Source organism: Myotis yumanensis, unplaced genomic scaffold, assembly GCF_028538775.1.
Source record: "Myotis yumanensis isolate MYYU_CA2020_CCGP unplaced genomic scaffold, mMyoYum1.0.hap1 SCAF_6, whole genome shotgun sequence".
Lineage (NCBI taxonomy): Eukaryota > Metazoa > Chordata > Mammalia > Chiroptera > Vespertilionidae > Myotis > Myotis yumanensis.
In genome coordinates this window covers 9,135,620-9,162,658 of record NW_027223757.1, presented here as the reverse complement: position 1 = coordinate 9,162,658, position 27,039 = coordinate 9,135,620, and the positions used below count along the sequence as shown (strand labels likewise).

The following is a 27,039-nucleotide window of genomic DNA, read 5'->3' as shown; positions in this document are numbered from 1 at the left end:
GAGGCGACTGTGATATCCGAGGAGAGAATCTAAAGGTGAAGATCGCCCTGAAAGGTGATGACTTGCCTTAACCTTTGGGGAGACTGTTCCTTAGTTCTCCATTATAGACTTTGTCAGCGAATTTAAAGCTACTATGAAGCACTTGAATGGAAACATTTTAGATAGCAAGTAAAGGCTCTCCTCTTAACATAAAAGAAGCATATGTCATAGAAAGTCTGCAGGAACTATTATTGCTTCTTGGGGGAAATGTGACACTTGGTCCACTTCACCAGTTTATATTATCTGCCTGGCCTCCATAAGCTTCAGGTTTGTGAGATCAAATGTCCTCCACTCTGTTCCCTAATATGAACTCACCAAGGCTCAAACTAACATGTTTATCGGCTAAGACACCGTCTCTCGCTTAGACTTCCCACCTGAGTGGGAAGATAATTTTTCCTAAAGGACATCTCCACATGAGTTGTCATGTTCCCCAATCTGTACTAGAAGCTTCTTTTCTAGCATGTACTCCTTTTCTTGGCCGATGACCACAGCTTCCTAGTAGCTTGTCTTGCCACTGTCTTCCCCACTTCCTGCCTTACTGACCTCTGCCCTCCTAATCTTAGCCAACAGAGCATTCGTCAACACAAGGAAAATCAAACTCTCTACAAAGCCCTCCCAAATCTGTCTCTGCCTTTATAGGAGCTGTTCCCTTTGCCTGCACGGTCCTTCCACTGCCATCCCGGAGAAAACCTGCGTGGACCTCAACACTCAGCTCAAAAATTACTGTCGAGAACTGGGAAGGGTCTGGGATTGCACTCAGCTTGCAAGCTAACATGTTAGCCTGCCTCAGTGTCACGGATGCTGGCAGAAGACATGAGATTCCCAGGTCAGAGATAAAGGACCTAAATCAACCGAAGGACTTGTATGCATGCATATAAGCCTAACCAATGGACACAGACACCAGGAGGGTGAGGACATGGGGCGGGGGGGGGGGGGGGGGGTTGGTGGTGGTAATGGGGAGATAAGGACACATATGTAATACCTTAATCAATAAAAAAAAAGAGAGATAAAGGACCTTATTACTCCCAGCACAGCTTGAGCTTCACATCTGTGTTGGTTCTCCTTGCTCCTCGAGGCCCACCAGGTGGGGGAGGGGCATACAGAGCACCCCAGGTACCTACTGCACACACAGGGGGTTTGAATCCCAGCTGAGGAATCCTGATCTTAGGGATCCCCAGTCTTACAGGGCTGCTAGCAAACCTGCCTGATCTTTGTTAAATGAATGGTCCCCAATTTATAATGAGACAAATCAGCCTCCACGGGGTTTTATGACTTGTCCACGGTTTCACCGCAGTAGATGAACGAGCCATTGGACTCCTTTCCCATATTTATATGCCTGTGCAAGCACTACTTCCTGTCACTGTTTCCTCCTGTGTAAAATGGGGTTAACCCTCCCTCACAGGGTTGTGGAAATTCCTAAACCCCAAAGAGCCACTGCGTGTCAGATGTGGCAATCAGCCTACAGTGAAAAATGCAGACAATAGTGTAAGATTAAGCACCTGATCGCTGAGGTCAGGCAAGCTCTCAGCTCTGCCAAAAAACCAACTGACCTCCCTGGACCAGTTTCCCAAGGTTGAAAACCAGGACAGTACTCAACTCATCACATTTGTTTAGGACTAAATGAAGGTATCTCTACCACCTAGTACAGTACCCGTGTTCATCCTTTCAACTAGTTTTATTACCACTTTACTTGGGAATTATAATCCTGGTAAGATTATGAACAAAGCATCATTTTTTAAAATTTTCCTTTATTTCATTTTATTTATCTTTTTAATCCTCATCCGAGGATATTTCCCCATTGATTTTTAGAGGGAGTGGAAGAGAGAGGGAAAGACAGAGAGAAATATCGATGTGAGAGAAACACATTAATTGGTTGCCTCCTGCACGCGCCCAGACCAGGAGGAGCTGCTGCAACTCAGGTACATGTGTGCCCTTGACCCTAATCGAACCCAGGACCCTTCCATCCGCTCTATCTACTGAGCCAAACCGGCCAGGGCCAAAGCATCATTTTCATGGAGGCAGCTGATACCCACAGAGGTTAAGTCACCTGCCTAAGGCTGACCAAGCCCGCATTTGAACCGCCAGGCTCTGCGTTCGCGCTCTTTACTGTTAGGGCGCCTCAGGCCTAATCCAAGCCCTGGTGCCCAAGCCCGATCCGCGGAGGCCCACTGGCATCGCGATGCATCCCGGGCGGGCGGGCAGGGCAGGAGCAGCCCCGCCCTGGTGCTGACTGCCAGCCAAATTGGGAGCCGCTATGAAAGCGCCAGAAGCCTTGCCCTTGGCAGCCGGGCGCCTCCATCCCGCAGCCCGCCGTCCCCCCGGCCCCCGCCCGCCCCACCTGGCCGCCGCGAGGTGCAGTGCCCCCTAGGGGCCCCGGCGCGCCCGAGGAGGAAGAGAGGTCCTTCCGGCCGCTGGCGGGCCCCGGCCGCCCCGGTGCTCCCGCCTGGCGCCCGCCCCGGGGAGGAACTTGCCGCCACGCCTCCGTGCTCTGCGGCCGCATCTCCGAGTGGCGGGAGGACCGGCCGCCCTGGGCTCCCGCCGCCCCGCCGCCTCCCTCCGCGCCGCGCCGCCCGCGCCATGAGCGCGCGCCTGCCGCTCCTCCTGCGCCAGCTCCGCCGCCCGCCGCCGCCCGCCGGCCCCCCGTGCCGCCTCCGGGTGCCCCGGCGCGCCAGCAGCGGCGGCGGCGGCGGGTGTGGCGGCGGCGAGGGCCTGCTGGGGCAGCGGCGGCGGCAGAACACCCAGGCGGGCTGCAGCCACGGCCCGGGCAGCCGCGCGCCCCCGGCGTGGAACTTGATCGTCAGGTGAGTGTCGCGCGCTCGGCGGCGGCGGCGGCGGCCGGGGGACCCAGAAGGTGGGGCGGCGGGAGCGCTCAGGTCTCCGCACTGCCCCGGGGGCGGGGGCCGGGAGCTTCGCGGGGGGGGCGGTATAGCGGTCGCAGTACGCGGGGCCGCGAGTGCTTAGTGCCAGTGTGTTCGGGGCGCCGGCGGGGGAGGGGCGCGGGCGCCAGGAGGGCGTGCCAGGCGCGCGGGAACCGACGGGGCCCCCCTGCGCCGGCGATCGGGCGGGCGCGGGCATCCCCGGCGGACAGGCGGGCGCTGCGCAGCTCGGTCCGCACGCCGCTCGGCACGTGCGCCGGGGCCGCCGGCTCTGATGCAACCGCGCTGGGCGCGGCCGGGCCAGGAAAGGGCGGCGCGGCCGAGGAGGGGGAGGAGGAGGAGGAGGAGGAGGGGGAAAAGGGGGCCGGGGGGGGCGCCTGCGGGCGGGTCGAGATCGGGATCGGGGCCGGGACGTGGATTCCGGAGAGGCGGCCCGGCCCAGCCCCGTGGCCTGTCCGCGCAGGGCTCCGCGTCTGGGCCGGCTGCCCGCGCCTCACTAAGGTGAAGTTTATCCCCTCCCGCCAGTGAGCAGCGTGTTTGGGGTTACATCAGCCTTTCCTGGGCAAGTGAAGGTGGAGCCGGGCCCGCCGGGTGGTTAGCGGGACGCGGCTGGAGAAGGGGAGGCTGACTCGTTCCCGGCATCGCTGCCTGGTGGGCAGGGAATCCCCTGCGTAGCTGTCACTCAGAACTTCTCTCCCGCCCCAGAGGCGAACTGTGGGAGCCCGGGGCCCAGCCCTCCCCTGTCCCCGCCAGAGATGCCACGTGCGCCAGCCCCCCGCCCCGGTATTACCCCCCGTCCCCCCTCCCCCCACACACACTCACTGCTCCCTCGCCAGTCATCAGCCCTGCAGTCACCTCGGAGCGGGGGAGAAGGGGAGGAGCCTCGTCTGGCCTTGGAGAAGTGTGTTAACTGGCCTTGGAGAAGTGTGTGAACTGGTTGCCTTCCTCCCCACCTCACTACGATTCCAGCTCCATGTCACTGGGCAAGCTGTTCCACCTCCATCCATTCACATCTCTTTCTTTTCCCTTCTATCCTTCATTCTAAAAATAATTGTCAATCGCCCCTCCCCCTCCCCCCGTCTCCAAGGCTCTTTACAACGTGAAAGACGACTCTCAGGGGCCCTTGTTTAACTCACCAGGTCATCTTTCTGAATCGCAGTTACCTCAGGCCTCTCAGGTCATTAGATGGTCACCACCGGACAGCTCAGCTCACCTTCATGGGTGAGGCTCTGAAGACAGTATGGGAGGCAAAACCACCACTCCACCTCCCTGTTTTATTCTCTGGGCAGCTCTGACCACTGTTTGAAACTTTCTTGTTCATTTATTGGTCTGCCTCTGCCTGGAATGAAAGCTCTGTGAGGTCAGGGGCCTGACTCTCTTGTTAACTTGCTAGATCCTTCCTCCTGGAGAGTGCCTGGTAGAAGGTAGGCACTTACAGCACCCTTGGTGAATGAACGGCTCAGTAGTTGGGACGCTTTGTGGGTTTTATTCATGCATTCTTTCATTGGAAGCCCTGACTGACTGAGCGGTGAAGAGAGTGCCTGGGTAGGATCCTGCTGCACTGGACTGGCCAGCCTCCAACCCCTCACTACGATGGAAGAAATGATAGTGTCTGCGGCAGAGGGTTATGAAAAGGGTTACAAAAGACAATGTAAACCAAATACACAGTTCAGGCCTCAACAGATGTTGGCTCTTATTTTTATTTTTACAGCAATAAGCCAGGGTTTGGCAAACTAGATAGCAAATACGGTAGGTTCTGCAGGCCAGGAGGCAAAATAGAAGGTATTATGTAGGTACTTTTTTATGAGAGGAAAAAAACACACATCTTCACAATTTTTATTGGTGAAATTTGAAATTTTAATTATGGACATCGACATTTGAATTTCCCATAATATTCACATGCCAAAAATACTATATTTCGATATTTTTTAAAAACCACCTAAAATGGAAAAGCCAGTCTTAGCTGGTGGATTGTAGGTTGCCAGCCCTCCTTCTAAACTTAAAGAAAGTGTGCAGTGAATTACTGCTTCACAGGATTATGGTTACGACACAGGTGCCTTGCTTTGCAGTGTGACTTAAACACCCAGTAGCCGTGAGAGTTTGGGCAAGCTGTTTGGTCTCAGTTCTTCCTGTACAAAATTGAAACCCAAATATCACCTGCTTTATTTATTTTTAAAAATATATTTTATTGATTTTTTTACAGAGAGGAAAGGAGAGGGATAGAGAGTTAGAAACATCAGTGAGGATCAGCTGCCTCCTGCACACCTCCTACTGGGGATGTGCCTGCAACCAAGGTACATGCCCTTGACCGGAATCGAACCTGGGACCTTTCAGTCCGCAGGCTGACGCTCTATCCACTGAGCCAAACCAGTTAGGGCTCACCTGCTTTGTTGTGGATATTACTATACTCTAGTGATTCTATGAAGCACATTTTTAAAATCTCCAAAACTGGTATTTATCTTTTCATTGATTGTGGTTTTTACTCATTGTTGGCCAGGTGTCAGTCATTGCCGGTACCTGTGGGAACCTGGCTAGAGCTATGCACACTGTTGTGCCTTTTTGACTTATATGCATCATCTAACAAAACTTTTCTCGAAGAGATTTCCCCAGGACTTGGAGGAAAAGGGGAGGTGAGCCTATCTTAGAAGTCACCTATTGGAAGATACGTCCAGGAACCTATGTATCAGAAAATTTAAAAGAATAAACTCCCTCAAAAGCATAGTGATCTGTCATTGGTCCAGCAGCTGTCACATAATCCCCACTGTTTCCATCAACAAGTCATGGAAGGACCATTTTAGGAAATAATGGGATTTTTGGTTCTTGTCTGACAACTTTCCACTGACATCTGATAGAATCAAGAAAGGGCCAGCATCAGAACATGCAGACTGGGTGTCAGGAACTTAACGGAAACCCTGGGGACAAAAATGATGTTATCTTTCAAGAAATGTCTCACCAACACCCTTGATAGCACTGAGGGTGATATGTGTTTGCGGGGGGTGGGGGTGGGGGGGTGGCGGCCCTGATATCAAGGATTCTGAGTCCCGAAAGTCCCTCAGGAAATTCCGATCCTGAATGTGAAGAAGTTTTAGAAATACCTCAATCAGTTTTTTGGGTATCTTTTCTTCTCTGTGTAGTATAGGAGTAGTTTATGACAAAAGAAAATCTGTCTAAATTTAAGTCTAAAAAATGCTTTTAATACTTTCAGCATAAACACAATGTTAAGCTCAGTGGTTGAGCATCAACCTATGTTAGATTTCCGGTCTGAACACATGCCCGGGTTTCAGGTTCGATACCCAGTAAGGGGAGTGCAGGAGGCAGCGATCAGTAATTCTCATCTTTGATGTTTCTCTCTCCCTCTCCCTTCTCTGAAATCAATAACAATATATTTAAAAAGAAAAAAAGATTGTAACAGGTTAACTGGTAATATTTTTTTCTTTCTTAGTGGTTTATAAAACAGTGGTATCTTTCATTCTGTATTTTCAATTGGATGTAAATAAGATTAAAGCTCCTAGATCAGACCTGTGCATTAAGTAGGAAGTAGGCTAGACTGCTTTAACAAAATACGCCAATATAACTGTAGACTTGACCATCCAGAGGGAATCAGTCCAGGAAAGGTAGGATGACCCCATGATACCTCCTCACTGCGCCCATCCAGCAAGTGGGAAACGTGGCCAGGTTGCTGGTATACCTTTCTGCTAGCTGCGCAGTCCTCCTTTCCTGGCCAATGTTCACCTCCTGGCCGGAGGTTAGTCACATAACCCTATCAAAGTGTGGGCAAGACTGGGGAACGTGCTCTTTGGCTAGGTAGCCACGTGGAGCCTAAACTCAGAAATCCGTTATTAAAAATGGAAGAAAATGCATGGAAGTAGTCATAGGACCCAGTAATGTAAGCCATCGTTAGCGGCTTTATCGTTACTGTCGTTGCTATTATGTATGCTAGTATAGAATGTACCCACTCATTGCCAATGCAGTGGTTTATCAAATACTCTTTGCTCCCAACCTGTACTATTTCTTGGGATACTGATGGCTGTTTTTGGAAGAGACTGTTTGGGAAATCTTTATTATATTTATTCACAGGTACCTCTTTCACCTTTGAAAAAGTTGAAATGTAGAATGCTATTAGTAAATAGGCTCAGCATTCAGGGATGCACTTAAATTGGTAGTGTTTTTTAAAATATTTTTTAAATTGATTTCAGAGAGGAATTGGAAGAGAGAGATGGAAACATCAATGATGAGAGAGAATCATTGATCAGCCACCTTCTGGGGATCAAGCCCAAAACCTGGGCATGTGCCCTGACCAGGAATCAAACCGTGACCTCCTGGTTCGTAGGTCAACCACTAAGCCACACTGGCCGGGCTAAATCGATAGTTTAATTTTATTATTATTATTATTATTATTATTTTTAATTCTTTATTGTTGGAAGTATTACATGTGTAGTTTTAAAACATTATCAGCGACGGCCTCTCAGACTCTTTGGCATGGCCACGGCTGGCTGCAAGGAAGGCTGAGGATTGTGGTCATTATTCTGGCAGCTTTGTGCCCAGCAAACACACATTACAGATGACTCCCTACTTAACAGTGCCGGTCAGAACTAGACAGAAATAAGGGCTCAAATTGGCAGTCATGGAAGGAGGGACACAGCAGCACATGGCCCCCAGGCACAAATGATTGGACAGGAGATTTTGGTGCTCATTTATAAGGTGATTTGTAAATTTTTATGTACAGTCTGGTTTACTCAACACAATAATATAGTTATTTCACTGGGAATTATGTTGCTTTATCCCAAGTGTCTAAAAACAAGTCTTCGCAGGTCACATAGAGTTGCATGCTCACCTATTCTGTTTCTTTTAGCCAAGTTGATGCAGAAAGGCTCATCTTGGTTAAGGTTTGAAGCTCTTAAAACTTTTCTGAGCCCCCTCTCTCCTAGTCCACCTCCTGGAGGGCAGTATTCATCACCTTCCTCTCTGAAAACCCAGAGGAGCTGACTCAGGAGCTGACTCTTTGCCCTTGGCGATTTAGTGCTCATGCTATCTGACTGAAACTTCACCTTGCTTTCTTTTAAAGCTTTTATATGCATGCAAGAACATGCCAGACAAAACAAAAAACAAAATTTAAAGATGGTTAAACACGGAAGTGTGAGCACTTCCTTGGCTGGGGGCGGAGGGGGGGTGGGGAACCAACCTCATATGCCCGTGAGGAATATTTCCTAGGGATGGTGGTTAAGGTGGTCTCTGAAATTGCTCATTCCAGAAGGTTGCAGAAAGAGACTTGCACCACCTTATCTAGGCCTGCCTGGCTCAGGCACCCCAGTGCTAAGTTGCAGGTGGCCCCTGCTGGGACTTTTAGGAGGTCCAAATGTATGGGGGGTGGGGGGGAGGACCAGGGGACTGAGTTCTCTCTCCCTAAGAGACCTCAGGAGAGTGTCAGATGTATCGCTGGTGTTTCTGCAGTATTTCCTTCCCCTCCCTTCTCTCTGCTCCCTTCCCATTCCGTCTTTAAACTCTGGGACCTGGAATTGTCCTGACACTACCCCCCACCCTCACCCCCCGCCCCACTTCTCCAACAGCAAGCCCCTTCCCAATCCCCTGTCTTCACTACCCTCTCTCCACCACCATTTGCTTTCCCTCTGGTTCCCATTCTCTCTTTCTGGATGGTGAAGGGACTATGGTGCAGGAAGGGGATTTTTTTCACAAAGAAACACAAACATTTCATTACAGTGATCTTGGAAAATACAAGGGGAACATTCACCCCTAGAAAATTACTGTTAACATCTAGTTTGTTTATCTCTGCTTATTTTCAAAATTAGCCTGTCACGCTTTACATTGGGTTAGCATTTCATGAATTAATTGTTCTCCTGCCCTTCCCCTCCATGCTTCCACACGTGAAGCACATCCTCATGTGGTCGAGTTATTTTCACTTACAGTAAAAAACACTCTAAGGGGAATGTGCTGTATCTGTCCTGTTTAGTCACTAACAAAGACACGGTATGTTGTTGTTTTTCTCACTGTAGGGAAGTCATTCAGAATTCAAAGGAAGTTCTTCGTTTATTGCAAGAAAAAAACCCTGCCTTTAAGCCGGTTCTTGCCATTATCCAGGTAAGCTGAGAACGTGGCTTTGTCCTCCTATTTTAGGGTGCCTTTCAATTTTGAAAATAACTGGACACAAAAGGCCAGCTGTATGCGTTGTCACAGAAGTGTCATTCGAGCTTAATGGAGGGAAGAGAGGGCTCGGCTGAAACTGCTCTCATTTTCCCTTTCTTTGGTCATTTTGCTTCCACGGTGCTCCAGGTTAGGGACTGCTCTGCTTGAGCGAGTCTTCTGTGGGTCTTTCTCCTGTGGTGTGGGTAGCTTCCGGAGGCCAGGAGGTAGGCGCTCACCTAGGTGCCCTCACACAGGGTATGGTGGTCCACTCATAAATGCTCATCACATGTGACTCCAAGGTGGTCGGGGGGGGGCGGGGGTGGGAATTCTCCTTTGTTTCTGTGGAAGACAGATGGCTTGCCGAGTCATGGTAGTGGGTAATCTTACTACTAAGTCTTTAAAAGCCTGCCATAAGTTCGAAGGGCCAACAGTCACTACATGTCACAGGTACTTCCTCATTCCATGTGTATTCCATGTGCCGCACACGGCCCCTTCATGTCCACCTGCAGTTGGAACTGTTTGCCATCCTTTTTGGCACACCCGGGCTGACAGGTGCAGGGAAAGAATGAGGTGAGCCAAGCCTGTAAACTAACACAGCACAGCAGTTGGACGGCTACTGTCGTTTTTGGCATGCACTTAATATGTCAAAATAACAGTGTCTCGTTCCATCAACACTGTCAATGTCAAGGCTGTAGCGTATGCTCAGGTCACCGGTATTCCCGGGGGTCTGTCTCCACATCCCCCACAAAGATAGACCAGTGAGAAGCGTAGAAAGGAAAGTGGGTCGGGAGCCTGGGCCTCCTGGGACGGCTGCTTTCCACTTACAGGCACGTCATCTAAGCCCTGTCTCTGGTGTCCTAGAAAGAGATGCTGGCTGTGTGGCTATAAATGCCTCCGGAGGACGATTATTTAGAAGAAAGTGACACAATTGGAAGCTGACACGTGAATGCCGGCCTTTAGTTCCCTTTTATAAGCAAGGAATCTTTCTGCATTTTCCTTATTATCTTTGTAATTAGGTCACTTGTAATCACAAAATTAGTCCGTTTTGTTTGATGCCTTTTCAAGATGTTACATTCTCCTTCTTCCTCCCCTCTCCTAAGGCAAGTGATGATAACTTGATGCAAGAAGTGAACCAGAATTTGGCGGAGGAGGTGAGGATTGTTGCTTTTCTAAATAATTTTTTTTGATGATGCACTCTCTCACAGTGACAGAGTAACCTCGAGTTCTCTTTCCAGGCTGGCCTGAACATCACTCACATCTGTCTTCCTCCAGAGAGCGGTGAGGACGAGGTAATTCCCGCAGCGAACTTGAACCCTCGTGTTGCTTCCCACTTTAGACCTAATACACCTGTCAGCATCTCTCAGTTGTGGTTGGAACATCTGGAGCCTTTTCTTGTGGCTGGACTTTTAGAGGGAAGAGTTTACTTTCCTCTCTAGCGAAAATGCTCCTTGAACTATTTGTTCATTACCGCACGTTTGTATTGAAGACATGGACTAGGACACGGTGACTTTTTGGTTGTTTCTCTTCAGGATAGCAGCATGGTCATCTAGTCAAAACTGTCTGAACACTAATTCTGGTTTTGCTCTGTCCTGACAAATTGTTGGCCCTAGAGCCATTCCTTTGGCTTCTCTGAGTCACAGTTGCCTTATCTATATATATAAAAGCCTAAGCAACCGGCTGGCCAACTGGCCAGTAGCTATGATGCACACTGATCACCAGGGGGCAGATGCTCAACACAGGCTGCCAAGCTGCCGTGACTTGGCAGCTGCGGTTCTTGGGTGACGCACCCAGAACCAGAGGAGAAGGGAGCCCAATTCCAGGGTGTGTCACCCAAGAACCGCCCTCTTGCAATCCGGGACCCCTCAGGGTATGTCGGAGACCGGTTTCGGCCCGATCCCCGCAGGCCAGGCCAAGGGACCCCACCAGTGCACGAGTCTGTGCACCGGGCCTCTAGTTAATAATAAAGGACCAGCACGAGGTCATCTTCAGGGTCCTTTTCTGGCTAACATTCCATAAATCCTTCAGTGGCAGCGAAGAAAACCCCCCTAGGATCCTTGGGCTACTGTCGCATGCGATTTAGAGGTTCCTGCCAGCAGCAGGTGACAGCCTTCACGAGTGTCCTCTCAAGCGTGGGAGGAGCAGCCACCCCCCTAAGTCGCAGTGAGGGAGCTGTACCTCGGGCAGCTTTCCTTCATGCTGTGGCAGCCATGGCGGTCAGGATTTGCTTTGACTTCCGGTGCTGGAAAACCTCAAACAGCTGAGTCTGAGAAAATGCAGAAGTTCATTTTTCTTGTACGTGAATGAAGTTGAGAAGCAGGTAGGCCCTGGCTGATGTGCTGGCAGTGTGACGCCGGTAGACACTCGCTCCTTCCATCTCGCTGCTCAGCCACCTTTGTTGAGCTTTGTCATATCCAAGATGGCAGACTTGGCGCTGCACGTCATGTCCCAGGTCATGTCCACGTCACGTCCCAGGTCACGTCCCAGGTCATGTCCACGTCACGTCCCAGGTCACGTCCCACATCCAGCTGCGCCAAATCCAAAAATGAAATCCGGACTTAGGGCGGAGAGACCTAATCTGAAAGCACCATTGTAATGTGGGGAAAAGGCTGTTGGCAATAGGCACAGCTCTCCGACCGTAAGATCTGCACGCCTCTGAGAAAGGGTTTTCTTTCTTTCTGTATTTTTTTTCAACCACAGTTTACATTTAATACTATTCTGCACACGTTTTGGATGTATGGCCACGTAGACAGACAGACAGAAGACGTGCACTCTACAGAGTGGTGGTGTGTCCCCCCTCCTCCTGCTCCCCCATCTGCCCCAAACACCCAGTTGGCCCCATACCCCATTATTTTGAGATTATTGACTATATTTTTCATGCTTCAATCTGCATCTCTGGCTATTCTGCAACTACCAAGTATCCAAAATTTTATAAAGAACTCGGACAACTTAACACCAGAAAAACAACCCAGTGAAAAGGTGGGCAGAGACCTGAATAGACACTTTTCCAAGGAAGACATTTGGATGGCCAACAGACATACGAAAAGTTGGTCAACATCACTAATCATTAGAGAAATTAAAAGGGTTTCTTGTATAGGGAAGGGTAGAGAAGTCTAGAATGAACCCCATGGGAGAAAGTGGGGTGAAAGGGTAACTTAATGAGATAACAGATCAGAGAATGTTTTACCCCGAGTTCCAGCCTGTTTTCAGGAGGGGCTGTCTGCTAGCCCAGGGTCGGCCAAAGTTTAGGGACCTGGGGGAGGGAGGGAGAGAAGCTTGCCCAGAGTTCGGCCAGCAAGCATTTTGTTCTGATTGATCAGTGGGGACCAAATAGTTCAGCTAACTTTTTATGAGTCAAAAATAGGAATTTGTAGAGTCTCTGTCTGCCTTGTCCTAGAAAGGTAAATATCAGTGAGACTTATTCTTTGCAGTGCACAGAGGGTGGAGTGATTTCTTAATTGTTCCTCTTTTCCAGGATCATGGGGCTCAGCTCAACAATATCTTATCACCAGCAAGTGAAAGGAAGGCCACAGATCAAAGACAGGCCCCTCCATCTCTTCCCTTCAGGGACCTTTCCTGAAAGTCACAATTCTGCTTTCATTCCATTGGCCTGAACCTAATTGCTTGGCCATGATGCAGGGGAGCCTGGGAAATGTAGCCTTTACACCGGGTGGCCTTAGATCATTTATTATCACAGCTAAAAATCAAGAGTTTATTCTAAGTAAGAAAGGAAACCAGATATTGGGCATGTAGTTTTTGCCACACTTACCATTGTAATATTTACAAATATTGACACCGATCAAGAGAGTATTAACAAAATGTAGAGAAGTGTGTTGTCTGTTTGTAGAGGGACACCCAGTGTCTGTAGTAGAATCTGCATTTCTTTAGGTTGTTTTGCACTGGTATTGATAACCCTTGACTTTTATTTTTTTTTCCCTTGACTTATTTTTTTTTTTGCAAGGAGTCATTTATGCCCTATTTTTCTTTGAAATTCTGATAAATATGATTTTGTGTGGTGGTGTTATGATGTTGGAAAAGAGTAAAGATCTTAATTTGTTAAGATTTTGTCATTGCTTCTATCACATCCTAGTTACAGGAAATCATAGTGCCCTCACTTCATTCTGGACTGTATTTAGATGTTACCCCCTCTGACCAACCCCACCTGATAGCACTGTATTAGCCCTTTACCCTGCTTAACCTGCTCTATTTTTCTTTACATCATTTACCACTTCCAAATATTATAGTGTTGTTATTATTATTGGTCTCATCTTCCCCACTAGAATATAAGCTCCATGAGGACAGGAATTTTGATTATAAATCTATTTCCTTTACTTAGGACTGGTCAAAGTAGGTGCTGAAAACACTTAACAGTTGTTGAATAAATGAAAGAATGATGAATGAAGGAGAAAATTTTCTTCTTTCTGAATTTTGTATATCAAATAGCTTTTTCTTTTCTTACCATCAGTGATTTCTGCTAGATAGGGAAACAAAAATGGTAAACGAACACTTTGTAGTAAGATCCAAATCCATGGGCCAGTATTTCTCTTACTTATGAACAAATAATGTATTAAGTGAAATGAATCATTTCTGTCATAAAATAAAAAACAATAGAGAGGATAGACTATTGCTTACAGTCATACCTAGCCATTCATTAGCTATTACATTAGCTTCCCAAACTGTACTTTTTCATAAATAGTGAATTATTTTAGTGTTTCCTACAAAAAAGGGAGATATCTCAGTTTATCTATCATAAGCCTTTGGAAATGCTTTCTGTGTGCCGTTCAGGTCCAGAGAACATGAGAACCCGAGTGATGACTTCTTGGATGTCATGAATAGTAAGCGTTTGTTGAACACACTGTGTTTTGAAACAGGCTTGGCTGGGCCAGGTGGAATGCTTGATTCATGCTTTCTGGCTTCCCTGAAAGTTGGCTGTCTGCTTGGCGTACCTATGATTGTTGACAGCAACTTGTCTTTTGCCTATCTAAACTGTACTAACTGTTGAGCTTTGGTTTTCTTCTGTTCTGTTCTCTTCTGTTCTGGCTGAGAGCAGAGTGATAACAAAGACTGAGAAGTCACTAAAAAATTCAGCCAGCTTTTTTTGAGCATTTATAAACATGCTGGAAAGAGGAAATAGACTTCATTGTGCTTTACACCAAGTCGTCAACAGGGAATAAAAAATAAACTACAAGAGATGTATTTTTATGAATATGTTCCTTATACAGAGTTTCTTTTGGTGGGTCTTATTTTTGCAAAAACAGATTTTAATTGTTTTTTCTCTTTAGATTATAGATGAAATCTTGAAGATTAACGAAGACACCAGAGTACATGGCCTTGCCCTTCAGATCTCTGAGAACTCGTTTAGCAACAAAGTCCTCAATGCCCTGAAGCCAGAAAAAGATGTGGATGGGTGAGGAAATAGAAAAGAAAACAACTAATTGCTAAAGGAGTTTTTCTACTATGAATTTTTTATTCCACTGTTTCAGCTATGTCAGTAATTAAGAGAGAAAAAGAAATCATTTTAATACTTAACATCATTTAAACGTTAGTATCATTTAAATATCTTATAGTATTTTGAGAGTTTGAGGGCTTCTTAAATTCTGTGTAAGAAAGTTACATACGTTAGAAAACACACTTGTCCTTTTTTTTTTCTTTTTTTTTAATGTAAAGGCATTTATGAGACAACTGGGGTATTTTGAACACGGACTAGGAATTTTATGTTAATGATTTGTTAATTTTGTAGGTATGTTAATAGTGACATTGTTGTTATGATGTTTCTTTTTTATTTTTTATTTATTTATTTTTTAAATATATTTTATTGATTTTTTACAGAGAGGAAGGGAGAGAGATAGAGAGTTAGAAACATCAATGAGAGAGAAACATCGACCAGCTGCCTCCTGCACATCTCCTACTGGGGATGTGCCCGAAACCCAGGTACATGCCCTTGACTGGAATCGAACCTGGAACCTTTCAGTCCGCAGGCCGACGCTCTATCCACTGAGCCAAACCGGTTTCGGCACACTTGTCCTTTTGTAGGGCAGAATCAGAACACGCAAGGTCATCCCGACTCATAGGGACCAATAGCCTGAGGGGCTACTCTAAGAAGCTGATGGCTTTTATTCCTCCCACTCTTTAATTTACATTTAACTGTTTAATATATCTACCTATTCATTACTGACTTGGGTGTTATTGTGGATTCATCCCTGCAAGTTACAGATGAGTGCGTTTTGACTGCTGGTTGCCTTATTTTTGGTTTCAGAGTCACAGACGTAAACCTGGGGAAGTTGGTACGTGGGGATGCCCATGAATGTTTTATTTCACCTGTGGCCCGAGCTGTAATTGAACTTCTTGAAAAATCAGGTATAGTGCTCCTGCAGAAATGCTGCTGTTTTCTGTTTATTGGTATTTATAATCCTTATTTTTTAGTAAGGATTTGTTTCTAGAATGTCAAGATCCTAATTGAAAAATGGAAGTGTGATAATTCACTGTCAGCTTATTTATATCATCTTTTGAGAGATATGAGTGACTACAGAAGATTTTTCTGATACGATTAATTGTGTTACAATTTAAAAGAGAAATCAGTAAAAATAACCAGTTTTAAACAAATTCTCAACTTCTCTCATGAAAACAATCAAAATAACCATAATGAAAAATGTCTCAAGTTTTATCTTCTTAAGTCTGTCAGTATGAATTTCTATATAAGACTTATATATAAAACTTAAATGAGAAAGCTGTTAGGTATAGTTTAGGTTATAAAACCTAGGTTGGGACTTATCAGTGAGCAATATCTCTGAGTAATCAGTATTTAATTTCCATCATTCTCCCCTTGATCTGGCATTTTTATGTCAGTGACATAGAAATGAATAATTTCTTTTTCTTGGTTATTAAATTTAATGAGTAAATTATTGCTGGTGTTTTCATATATTTAAGGACTTGCTAACTGAGTACATAAAAATTCAACTAAACTTTCCTCTAATACAACTTGAGTGAAAAAAAGAGGCACATGTCCCTCCCTCTCACCTGAACAATCAACAATCAAACAAAAATTCCAAAGTAAATAACAAAGTTCAATTAGAAGAATAACTTTCAAGATACACCTCTAGCAGCAGTTGCCAACCAGTGATCCGTGAGGTACAAAAGGTTGGCGACCGCTGGTTTAAGGAAACCTTCGGATCAGCGATCGCCAACTGGTGGTCCGTGAGGTCTGAAAGGTTGGTGACCTCTGACCTTTAGGACATTAGCCATTAAGCTCAAATCTCTGAGATAATTCATATAGACAGTGGTTTTTCATCCTTTGGATTATCAGGGTGATGATTCATGGCCACTCTACCATCGAATTTGCAAAGAAAGAGTAAATTACGGCTTTGTCATTGTAGGCTAGTGCTCAGAGGAGCGAGTTTTAAAAGGCTATTGTGCCTTATGTTAAAGCTGTATGGTAGGAAGGCTCTGATGTTTGGGTTGTAAGACTGATTTCCATTTGTTGGGCAGGTGTCAGCTTAGATGGAAAGAAGATCTTGGTAGTGGGAGCCCATGGGTCTCTGGAAGCCACCCTACAATGCCTGTTCCAGAGAAAAGGGTCCATGACGATGAGCTCCCAGTGGAAAACACCTCAGCTTCAAAGCAAGGTAAGCATCAGACCTGTTAGAAACATAACTTTAAATGCTTGTAGTGGAAAAGCAGAGGGGCTGGGGATGTATAGGCTACGTATTTAAGAAGTTGGAGAAGGAACAGCAGAAAATCTTAAAGAATGAAAACAGTAAAGAGCATAGATTAATGAAACAGAAAACAAATATATATGAGAGATTATCAACGAAGCCAAAAGTTGGTTCTTGGAAAAGTCTAGAAAAAATAGATTCACTATTAGCCAAAATAATCAAGACATAAAGAGAGAACAGCAGCAATGTTAGGAATGAACAAAGGGTCATTTAACACCAGAAAATCTATTACTGTAATTCACTACATCATCAGATTAAAAACTAATCTCACCATAGTAAGTGAAGAAAAGTCATTTGATAAAATCTAGTATCCTTTATGAAATTTTTCTAGAGAACCTCTTAGGCTAGGAATGTAAAGGAATTCCTTAATTCGTTAAAACGTCTATAAAAAGTTAGAGCAAGTACCTCATTTCATAGTGAAATATTAGTGACTATTTCTTTTAAAAGTAGGAAAGACAAAGGGTACCTGTTATCAATATTCCTAATTAACAGTATATAGGAATTCCTAGACAAGTTGTAATATAAAGAAAGGAAGAAAATTTATAATGATTGGAAAGGAAGATACTCAATTGTCTTTAGTCCTAGATGATATGGTTATCTACTATTAAAAACTATGAGAATTAATAAGAGTTCAGCTGGGTTCTTGGATTTAAAATGAACTTGCAAAACGCAATTGCATTTCTAAATAGTACACCCAGTTAGAAAATTATAAAAAATACAATTTCTAATAGTAATGAGAATATAAGGTACTTGGGAATATATTTAACAAAACTTATTTCTCACCTTTTGAAAGAAAGCATATAATTTTGATTCATTAAGAAGACCCAAATAAAAGCATGGATAAGAAGACTCACTATCTTCAAAATACTAATTCTCCCCAAATTAATTTATAAAGTTGAATCAAAATCCTGACATAATATTGTTTTGTGGAATTTGACAAGCTGATTCTAAAATGTGTATGGAAGCACAAGGACCAAAATGACTATTTTGAAAGAAAACTTGAGCTGTAAATATCAACATGGAAGAACTTTTAAAAACAGCATTCACTGAAAAATAAGCAAGAAAGATATATTTCACTTCATGAACGCCACTTATGTAAGGTCTAAAAGCAATATTACCTAGTATATATTTTTAGGACCACATACTTAGAGAGCAGAAGTGTGAAGAAATGGATGGGAAGTATGAACCCAATCAGGAAAACCATTTTTAAGGGACAAAAATGTGGCTGTGGATGGAAAGGAGACCTGGGAACCTTCGCTTGTATTGGTCGAGTCTTTTTTCTTAAACTGGGTCATGGGTGGGGTGTCCAGGTGTGTAATATTATTATTATTTCAGTTTCATGTCTTAAATACTTAATACATTTTTTAATTTTAAAAAATTACAGTGCATTTCACAGATATCAAGCAAATTCAAGTTAAAAGCTCATTAAGTACAATAAATTAGCACAGAACAAAGTCTAAAAGTACAGGTTCCTCATGTTGCTGTATGAGAATGAAAACAAGCAAGTTGTAGTCCCCGCCCAGGGAATGCTGGTGTCTCGTCTGAGACTGACCATATTTGAGTAGCAGGTGGGTCAAATCCATTGAATTCTTGTTTTAAGGCGGCTCAGGAATTTGATCTTGTCATTAAACTCAAACCAAGGTGTCTTTTTAGTGGTCACCACATGATGGCAGCCTATTCAAGAACATTCACGGGCAGTGTTTTGTAACGGAGAGCCCCGAATTTTTGATTTGGAAGCTTAGTGGAAGAGGACAATAAACCTTGCCCTGAACTGAACAGCTGTGGCGAGAGGGAGAAAAAGGCCTTCATTGGCAATTGAATGTTTTCACAGCTGTCACAGATAGTTTTGCTGGTTGTATCTGTATTGTTGAAAAACAAAGACATCTTTTAAAGTACTTTTTTTATTATGGAAATAAATCACCCGACTTCTCTGGGATAAATCTCATTCTAACTTTGAGAACGATTAAGTAGCTTTACTCTCTAGAGAACCTAGAAATTGGGTTACGTTTCTGTTTTCATAAATCTAAGAAGGTTCTCTCTATTAGCTCATGTCGCGCACACATGTTGTTTTCTAAGTCCTTGGTACTTATAACAGCACCACCGTAATCTGAGAGCCTGTCAACTGTCACTCTTTTTATTGCTTCATCTTTGTAGTGAAAAAGATGGAAAGAAAGGTTCAGGGCTCCCCAACTTGTCTTTGAAGTGTATTTGGTGTCGGGTGTTTGGCCCCTCTACCTGGCTACTTACTTGTGACAGGCTCCCATTCTACTGCAAGATAAAGCCGGTATCTTCCCATTTTTCATGCTGGGGCTTAGCACGTCACCAGCCACTTACCTACCCACCGCTGTGTCTCCGTGCTTCTGCCTGACCTTTGACTTTTCACAATTGCTGGGCCTTGTTTCAGAGGGTCAGTGGGCCCTGTACCGACCATAGTCAAAGGGTGGCAGTGAATGTGGTACAAAGAACAACTAGGCACAGGTTAGCGTCCTGGGGCACCCAAGTGGGACAGGCTATGTCCAGTCTTGCCACATCCTTGGAAAAACATCACGGTGAAAAAAAATCGAAGGCGTAAATGTAAGAACAGGTTGGGATTTTTGTCTTCTAAGTTCATCAACAGTGAATAATGGTGCATTTTAAGATTCTTGTCCATTTAGCTTCTCAGTGTCAGCCGTGATGTGTTAGGGAAAGACAAGGGGAAGCCAAGGCTTAGGGCGGTTAGATTGAAGGAAATTATCTTTGAAAAGCATTTCTTACCTGCTTACTTGTACCTGGCATGGAACAAGAATCCCTATTGGCCGTCTGGTTGGGGATTTCCAACGCCAAGGGCATGGGAGGGTTTCTGGCTCGGGGTGGTCATGTAACACTGGAGTCCTATCTACCACCTCCTAAGCGCCATACAGCCTTTCCAGTTTGGGATGACCTTCGAGTCATCAGCCCGCTCTAACCATGTCATGTAGATGTAATTGCCCCTCAAAACTGTAGGACCTTCGAAGGTTTGGAGTCAGGCACAGCATGCGTGTCCTCGGTAAGCAGTAGAACATAGGCTTTGGTGGCAGACAGTCCTGGGTTCACGCCTTAGCTGTTGCTAGACTTCGGTGAACTCGTCTCCCATGTGTAGAACGGGGACCGTGACACTCCCTACCTCATAGGGCTGCCGGGATAACTCAGGAATTGTGTGAGCTTGCTCAGCACAGCCTTTGGCACCCACTCACACTCACATCAGGAGCTTGGCTGCTGTGACGGTGAGTCAGGAAAGCCACTGGCAAGTTTCACCATGCAGATGTGTAATTGACCCGCGACGTAGAAAGGCAGGTGGGTCCATCACATCCTACGGAGATAAACCCCAGCGGGATCCAGGACCCCTCCCTCCTTGGAAGGGATGCCCGTGCTTCCACTGCGTGGCTAGGGGAAGGAGAGAGGCGCTCTGTCTGGGAGGTTTCCCACAGTCTGTGGAAGCCAAGGGAACGGAACCAAAGCAAAACTAAAAGACACTGTCCGAGAGAGAGAGAGAGAGAGAGAGAGAGAGAGCGCGAGAGCGTGGGTGCTCAGCTTCGGCCAGACCCAGCTTCCCCTCTGGTCCCTCTGCCTTCCCAAGATTCCTCTGCTCCTCGGAACCACTGTATTTCAAATCATGTCTGCTGGGAGTTTCTGTTTTCCTTCCAGGTCCTACCGTTTTGAGGGACAATTACATCGCGTTAGTTATTTAGAAACGGATCCTTTGTCTACCAGCCTGCCTAAATCTGAGGCTATTCTTTGGATACCAATTACACGTAAAATCTTCATGGAGCATGAGTGTGAGGAATCGAAATTTGTCTTTAAGAGTTCTACAGAAAACAGTAGATTTCTGTATTTGGTAGCTTTATAGCTTATGCCTATCTGAGTGTATCCTTGAAAATTGAGACTCTGTTTCCTGGTTTGCGTCTGAGCTGTGAGGTGCGTTACGCATTTATGGAAGGGGAGGGGAAGAATGTCTAGGCTTTGGTCCACATGAGCCCCAAGCTGTGGATTATCAGATGTCAGTGAGCAGAGGGATAAGGAGTAACCTACTTCCTGCAGCCCCACACTCAGCTTCCCAGGCCCCTGGAGTGGAGAGTCCCCAGTGTGAGGACGGGACAGCGCCACCGCTCAATGAGAATTGTCCTAGATTTGGAGATACCCTCTTCCTCACCCTAATGAGAATTCTCAGTTGTTCACCCTGATGCCAAAAGCAACCTGAGGTGAGAGACTGTCCCACATTTAGTCCTTCGGAGGCAGAGTGGTCCCCTCTCCAGGGAGAGGGTGTCAGGCACTCAGGCTCTGTGTGAGCAGGGCCTGCTCGCGCCCCTAACTGAGAGCCGCTTCTGCATCTGTGTTAGACACAGCTGGACCACGATGCGAAGGCCTCCAGCTGCGACGAGTCACGTCACTTCCAGCTGCGTGTGTAAGAAATAATCTAGAAATAAGAGAACAGTCTTGTTTTTCTCTGAGGCTCTCGTTTCTCCTCTTTCTGAGCACAGAGACCCTCAAAACTAGAACTAACAGAAGAAAGAAAAAGTACAGGTCTTTCACATTTGAAGAATGAGAGTGTCTTTTTTTTTTTTTGAGCAAAGCTAAATTATCACAAAGTCATTCCCAGTTTAAATTCAGAACATAGCACAGCTTAAAAAAGACTTTAGAATGAATTGGAAAATTCTAAATATATTTGTATTATACATAGGAAATCTTGTAAAAAGAATAACTGCTTTTTCAAGATAGGAAAGAAAGCCCTAGCTGGTTTGGCTCAGTGGATAGAGCGTCGGCCTGGGGACTGAAGGGTGCTGGGTTCGATTCTGGTCAAGGGCACATGCCTGGGTTGTGGGCTCCATCCCCAGTAGGGCGGCGTGCAGGAGGCAGCCCATCAATCATTCTCTCTTATCATTGATGCTTCTATCTCTCCTCCTCCCTTCCTCTCTGAAATCAATAAAAATATATTAAAAAAAAAAAAGATAGGAAAGAAAAAACCCCTAGGTATTAAACTGGACTAGATTAGTGAGTTACATGACAAATTTTTTTAAAAAAAAAATATGTTTATAATTGTTAATGCATTTGTCTTTTAAATCCTGTAGGTAATAAAAAGTGTAATTATAAACCAAAAATACTATAATACTGGCTTTCCTGGAGATCTCTTTTTTTTTCATATGGCTTGGAGTTACTGTCTAGTGTCCTTTCATTTCAAGCTGAAGGAATCCAGTTCACACTTCTTATAGGGCAAGTCTAGTGATAGTGCACTCCCTTCGCTTTTATTAATATGCAAAGGAATTAATTTCCTCGTATATTTGAAATACCATTTTGCTGGATATAGAATTCTCAGTTGACAGATTTTTTTCCTTCCAGCACTATGTCATTCCACTGTCTTCTGGCCTTTGAGGTTTCTGATGAGCAGGATAACTTTTTTAACAGGAGAGGTTACACTTACTAGTAAGCTAGTAACATATTGTAATGGCAACGATGGTGGCTAACATTAATCAGGTTAGTGGTTACTGTGAACCATGTACTATCCTTTACGTAAATATTCTCACTGATTCTGAACAGTCATCCTGTTAGGCAGGAGTCTCATTCTCCCCATATTACAGATGAGAAAACTGAGGCTCCGAGAAGTAAAGAGACTCTAAATATCTACAGATTTAAACTGATAGAGGTGGCACTGTCACCTGTGTTTTTAGTCACTGCCCCATGTCAGCTCTTATTCCAGATAATTGCATGAAGTCTAATCACTAATGTTGAAAACCCCAAAGTCCCTGACAGCTTGGGTGGGGAATATCGGAGAGACCAAGACCCAAGACATTAGACTTGTGTTGAGTTTGCTGTTGTTTTATGCCAATAGTTAATAATCCCACAGACACCCCTTTAAGAGAAGGAAGCTGAACTAGGCTGAGGCCTGGGTTTGTCACCACCCCTCCAGGCTCACTCCTCAGGGAAAGCGGCCACCTTACTGGGGCAGGGTGGGGTAGGGGGTGCCCCCTGGTCAGGACAGCCTCATTGTTGTTGGCTTGGGGGGAAATAGCCCCTGACCCCGGGACACCACAGATCTTGTGCCAAGTCAATACCAAGGTTCCTCCGTATTGTGTGCCCAGGTGACCTGAGTAATGTAGGCCCTGCGCTCTCTTTGATGAGTTTTGAATAGTATTCAAGGCCTTTGGTGCCGTTGGTGTCAGCTCTTGTCCTTTCCACTGTTCCTCCTGCCTGAGCAGTGCCTGATTTATTCACACCACCACTTGTCAGCGAAGGCAACGGAGGCCCCAAGACTTACAGGAAGTGGCATGCAGAAATCTCAACGTGGGATCCAAGGTTCAGAATCGGAGAGCATGAATGTGTCGGGAAATGCCAAGCTAACTTCCCACAGCCACATCGGTTTGCATTAACTTCAGGGGTCGTAGACACTGAAGCCCGTCGTTAGCGGCATAAATGTAAATCGCGAGGGCTGTCTGCCTCTGACACGTGGCTTGCTGCGTGTTGCTCTGGGAACTGTCACGTGGGCAGTTCTTCATTCTTGTGCTCCATGGTTCTGAGTCTTTGTCTGATGAGGTTCCCCCTCAAAATACATGCACACGTAGGGTCTTGTCTCTCAGCCTGGCTTTTTTATGTCCTAGGGTGTGAGGAAGGGAATTATTTTTGATGCATCATTCAAAGTCTATCCATTACTAGGTTGGAGGTTGCATTTCCCTTTTATCATCTGTTATAACTTAGGTGAGTGTGAAGGTCACTTGAAGAGGGATTAGCTGTCTTTCCTATCATTTTAGACACTGAGCAGTAAATATGTTGAATGGTGATGTAAGAGGTGAATTTGGGAACATTTAGAAAAAGGAAGGTCATTTATTAGCCTTGGGGGGGAAATTTGGTAGATAAGTGCTGTAATCATAATCCCTCACTGTCCGCTTGGCTTGTAGTCCTTCTGATTTATGAAATAACCATAAGGTAGGTCTTAATTTTAGAGGCCAATAATCTGTTCTACTGATCACGGAGGAGAGTGGAAAAACGAAACATACCCAATTCCTGAAAGGAAAATTCTCCCAGGATGAGATCACTTGCTGAGCATGAGTTGGGGGGAATTAGCTTTTGCTGAAATTGTCATTCTTGTATCTTGCCAAACCATTGCAACATCTGAATGAAGTGGTTTGACATTCCTATTTTAAAATATTTCCGCAGCTATTTTAACATTTTTTTGATAGTGTGCTTAAATTTCAGGGAATTGTGGCTAAGGGTCCGTAGGTACGAAGCAATAATCCTATAATAGAAGTTCATTTAACTCAAAGAAAGAATTAAACATTCTAAGTTAGAATAACTTATGTCAAAACAGGGTCTCTGCTCGTGGAAACTCTGCCCGAATGAAATCTTCATTTGCAGGGAACACAGTCCACTCAAATGGCAACAGTTTCCCCGGCGTGGATGCCAGTGCCCACTTCTGTCGTGCAGTCACCGACGAATTCCTAATGGCCAGAAATGGGTTTTTGTGCTTTTAGCTTGCTTGGCCATTGGGCCTCTCTCAGACCTGTCAACCGCACCCTTTCCTGAGAGCCTGGGCCACACCACAGCCATCATTTGTTCCTCTTCATTTACCGTTGAAGAGGAGTCCTCCCCAGGATGTCCTTTAACCCCCTTTCTTCCATCCTTCCTGTGTCCCTCGGAGCTCTTATCCAAGCTGCTGGTTTTCACTGCATCTGTATGTTGAGGGATCCCAACCTGTGTCCCCCTCCTTCCTGACCAGCCCCAGCTCCAGTCCGTCTCCTCTTTCATATTTCAGTATCGCGCTTCCCCAGCCTCCACCCCACCCCCCCAAATCCATTCTCCACCCGGCTTCCAGAGCAATCTTCCTAAAACATGTCTGATGGTGTAAGGGCAAGCGTCTGACCGCTACTTGTCTGTTACCAAGAAAAGGGCAGCAAATTTGGAAATTTGGCACTTACTGGGGAAAAAGTGACATTTCATTAAAAAAGAAAAACACCTAACTTTCTAGGACTGTGCCACAAGATAGTGAAGGAATCCTAAAGGGGCTCACACAACCGCCTCTTAAAGGGGCTCACACAAACCACCCTGTGTCCCGGTTCATTGAAAGTGAAAGAACAAGTGAGGGCCACCTCCCTCCCGTGGGGGCCCCCCAGCCGACACACAGGGCCTGATCCAGAATGCCGGTGTCTGCCCGGACGTTCAATACCAGTGAAACGGACTTTCCAGTCTGTGTGGGCAAGAGAAGTGGGATCTAAGCGTTTCTTCGTCTCCTTTCCTGACCAGAGGTTGGCCCTGCCCGCTCCATCTTAAAGCTGCAGCTCTGACCGCTGAGGCAGGGACTTTATTTTTAAGTCCTCGGTGGCCTCAGTGTCTGCCCCAGGTGGCCCTCGAGAATGGCAGGTGAAGGAGTGTGTCCCCTGAAGAAGCCTGGGTCTACAACTTCCTGAGCGAGTAGTCGTAGAACCCAGTCTTGCCTGGAGAGAGCACCTGCTGTTGATTTTTTTTTAAGTGCTGGTCTTCATTTTGAACTTTATTTACTGAACTCTGCTGATTACTTGGGAAGAGTATAGAGTCAGCTTTCCTAGACCCAGGCCCTATAAACCACAATTCTTCAAAAATATCTCTCATCCTTTTTTTTTTTTTTAAACCCATCCCAGGTTCTGGTATACAGTATCTGCAATCCTCACACCATAGATTTTCAAATGCACCCTTTGAAACACATCGATAGCAGAAGGCTAATTCTGTCTTCTAGCCGAGGAGGGTGAGGCTGTACTTTCTATAGCTTAAATTTTAAAAAGCATTTTGTTGGCTAATTGCAAAGTTATGATGTTCCTTATAACTTTGCAAATCACATCTTTCCTCCCTATCCATGTTCTGACACTCACCCCCCTCCACCCCCCTTCAAAATCAATGAGTTAAAGAAAAACATATTTCATGTTATCTAAACCCTCCGGCCCGCCCCTAGGCTCCCATATGCTCCGCGTTAAATGTCTGCATAGCTGCGTCTTGCTATTGTTTTAACATTTGGTCTAATGCCTGGGGAGTGGGCGTTCTCTTTAAGCTGCTTCTACTCAATTCTCAGCAGAGAAAGCAATATTTTGTTATGAGGTAAAGTTTCAAGCCAGGCCCTGGCCAGGGTCTTCCCCACGGGGGAGGAGGAAAGTAGGAGCTGCCAGCGTGACGATAATTCTCCTTGAATTTTAGCTCATTAAAACCTCCCCTGGTCCTTGGGGGGGTTATTTATTGATGTAAGCATCTAGCACTTGTCCCTTCCAGAAAGAATTAGCAGCTATGATGTGATCATTGCTAAGGGAGGAGGTTTTCGTCCTTTCTCTGTGGGACCGGGTGTCCCCAGCTGCTGCTTAGCACAGCCCGTGGCAGAGCTGAGTTTGGGTCCGGAGTCCAGGGGTCGGATGAGATTGCCGAGATTTATAGGTAATGAAAAGAACAGGTTGTGTCGAAGACACCACGTGTAGGAAACGAAGTGTTCTTAGGGGACTTGTGTGAACCTGTGATCCTTGGCTTTTTTCAAAACGAACACTTCAGTCTTGTACATGTTAACTGTTTAGAGATGTTTTGCCGTGTTCTGTTTTTGCTGCTATTGTGCGTGAAAATAGAGCAAAAATGGTGTTTCTTATCTGCGGATCCTTTTCAACAGCGTGGAACCTTTGTGTTTCTCTTGAGACTCACTGTAGTTGAATGTCTGCCCTGGTGCAGGTAAAGGAAGAGGTGCATTTTCTTATTCAGATGTGACATCCTCCTTCCGTAAGAATACCTTTCCCCCCGAAATATAACATCGCCCTAAAGTCTGGCTGCTTTTCAGATCTATCTGTAGAGAGCACGTGTGGCATTAACACACCAGATTGTTGGTAGTGTTGGCTTTGAACATCTTGATTTCGTCTTGCAGCGTTGTGGCCATGGAGCACGAGGAGAAAATGGTTGTTTCAACAGGGACTTGTCTTTTTAATGTGATTCATGCACTCAATTCGCCAAGAACCATTTCAGTGAATTCATTCTTCTTCCTGTGCCTTAATGAAGTACGAGACTGGAAAGCACAAGCACTGTTTGCCTCATTAGTGTTGCTCAGTGAATGTTAATTCACTTGGTCCTATTTGCATGATCAAACTGATCGTGGCTTTATCGGCTCTTTGAAAAGACATGCGTTTACATTGTTACTGTGCTTCTCCTGTGTTGGGAGCTGGGAGCTGCCCTGGATCTTGGCCATTTTGTTCATAAGCCAAGTAGGACTGTCATGGTTTGCTTCCCCTCGCTGCCGTCTCTGGTCCTAAGAGGCCGAAGAGACTTCAGCT

General features: G+C 45.5%; 1 protein-coding gene across 2 annotated transcripts in view; it reads left to right on the top strand.

The window, feature by feature from the left end:
• The first annotated feature begins 2,601 nt into the window (after window positions 1-2,601).
• The window catches only part of MTHFD1L (methylenetetrahydrofolate dehydrogenase (NADP+ dependent) 1 like), a 160,828-nt gene continuing 136,390 nt past the window's right edge, over window positions 2,602-27,039 (top strand). For both annotated transcript variants that reach the window (XM_070417468.1, XM_070417469.1), the window contains exons 1-7: window positions 2,602-2,840; window positions 8,927-9,011; window positions 10,157-10,207; window positions 10,292-10,345; window positions 14,336-14,460; window positions 15,310-15,410; window positions 16,539-16,675. In XM_070417468.1, the coding sequence (XP_070273569.1) occupies window positions 2,617-2,840; window positions 8,927-9,011; window positions 10,157-10,207; window positions 10,292-10,345; window positions 14,336-14,460; window positions 15,310-15,410; window positions 16,539-16,675 (777 nt within the window). In that variant the 5' untranslated portion in view covers window positions 2,602-2,616. The remainder of the gene's footprint in view (window positions 2,841-8,926; window positions 9,012-10,156; window positions 10,208-10,291; window positions 10,346-14,335; window positions 14,461-15,309; window positions 15,411-16,538; window positions 16,676-27,039) is intronic.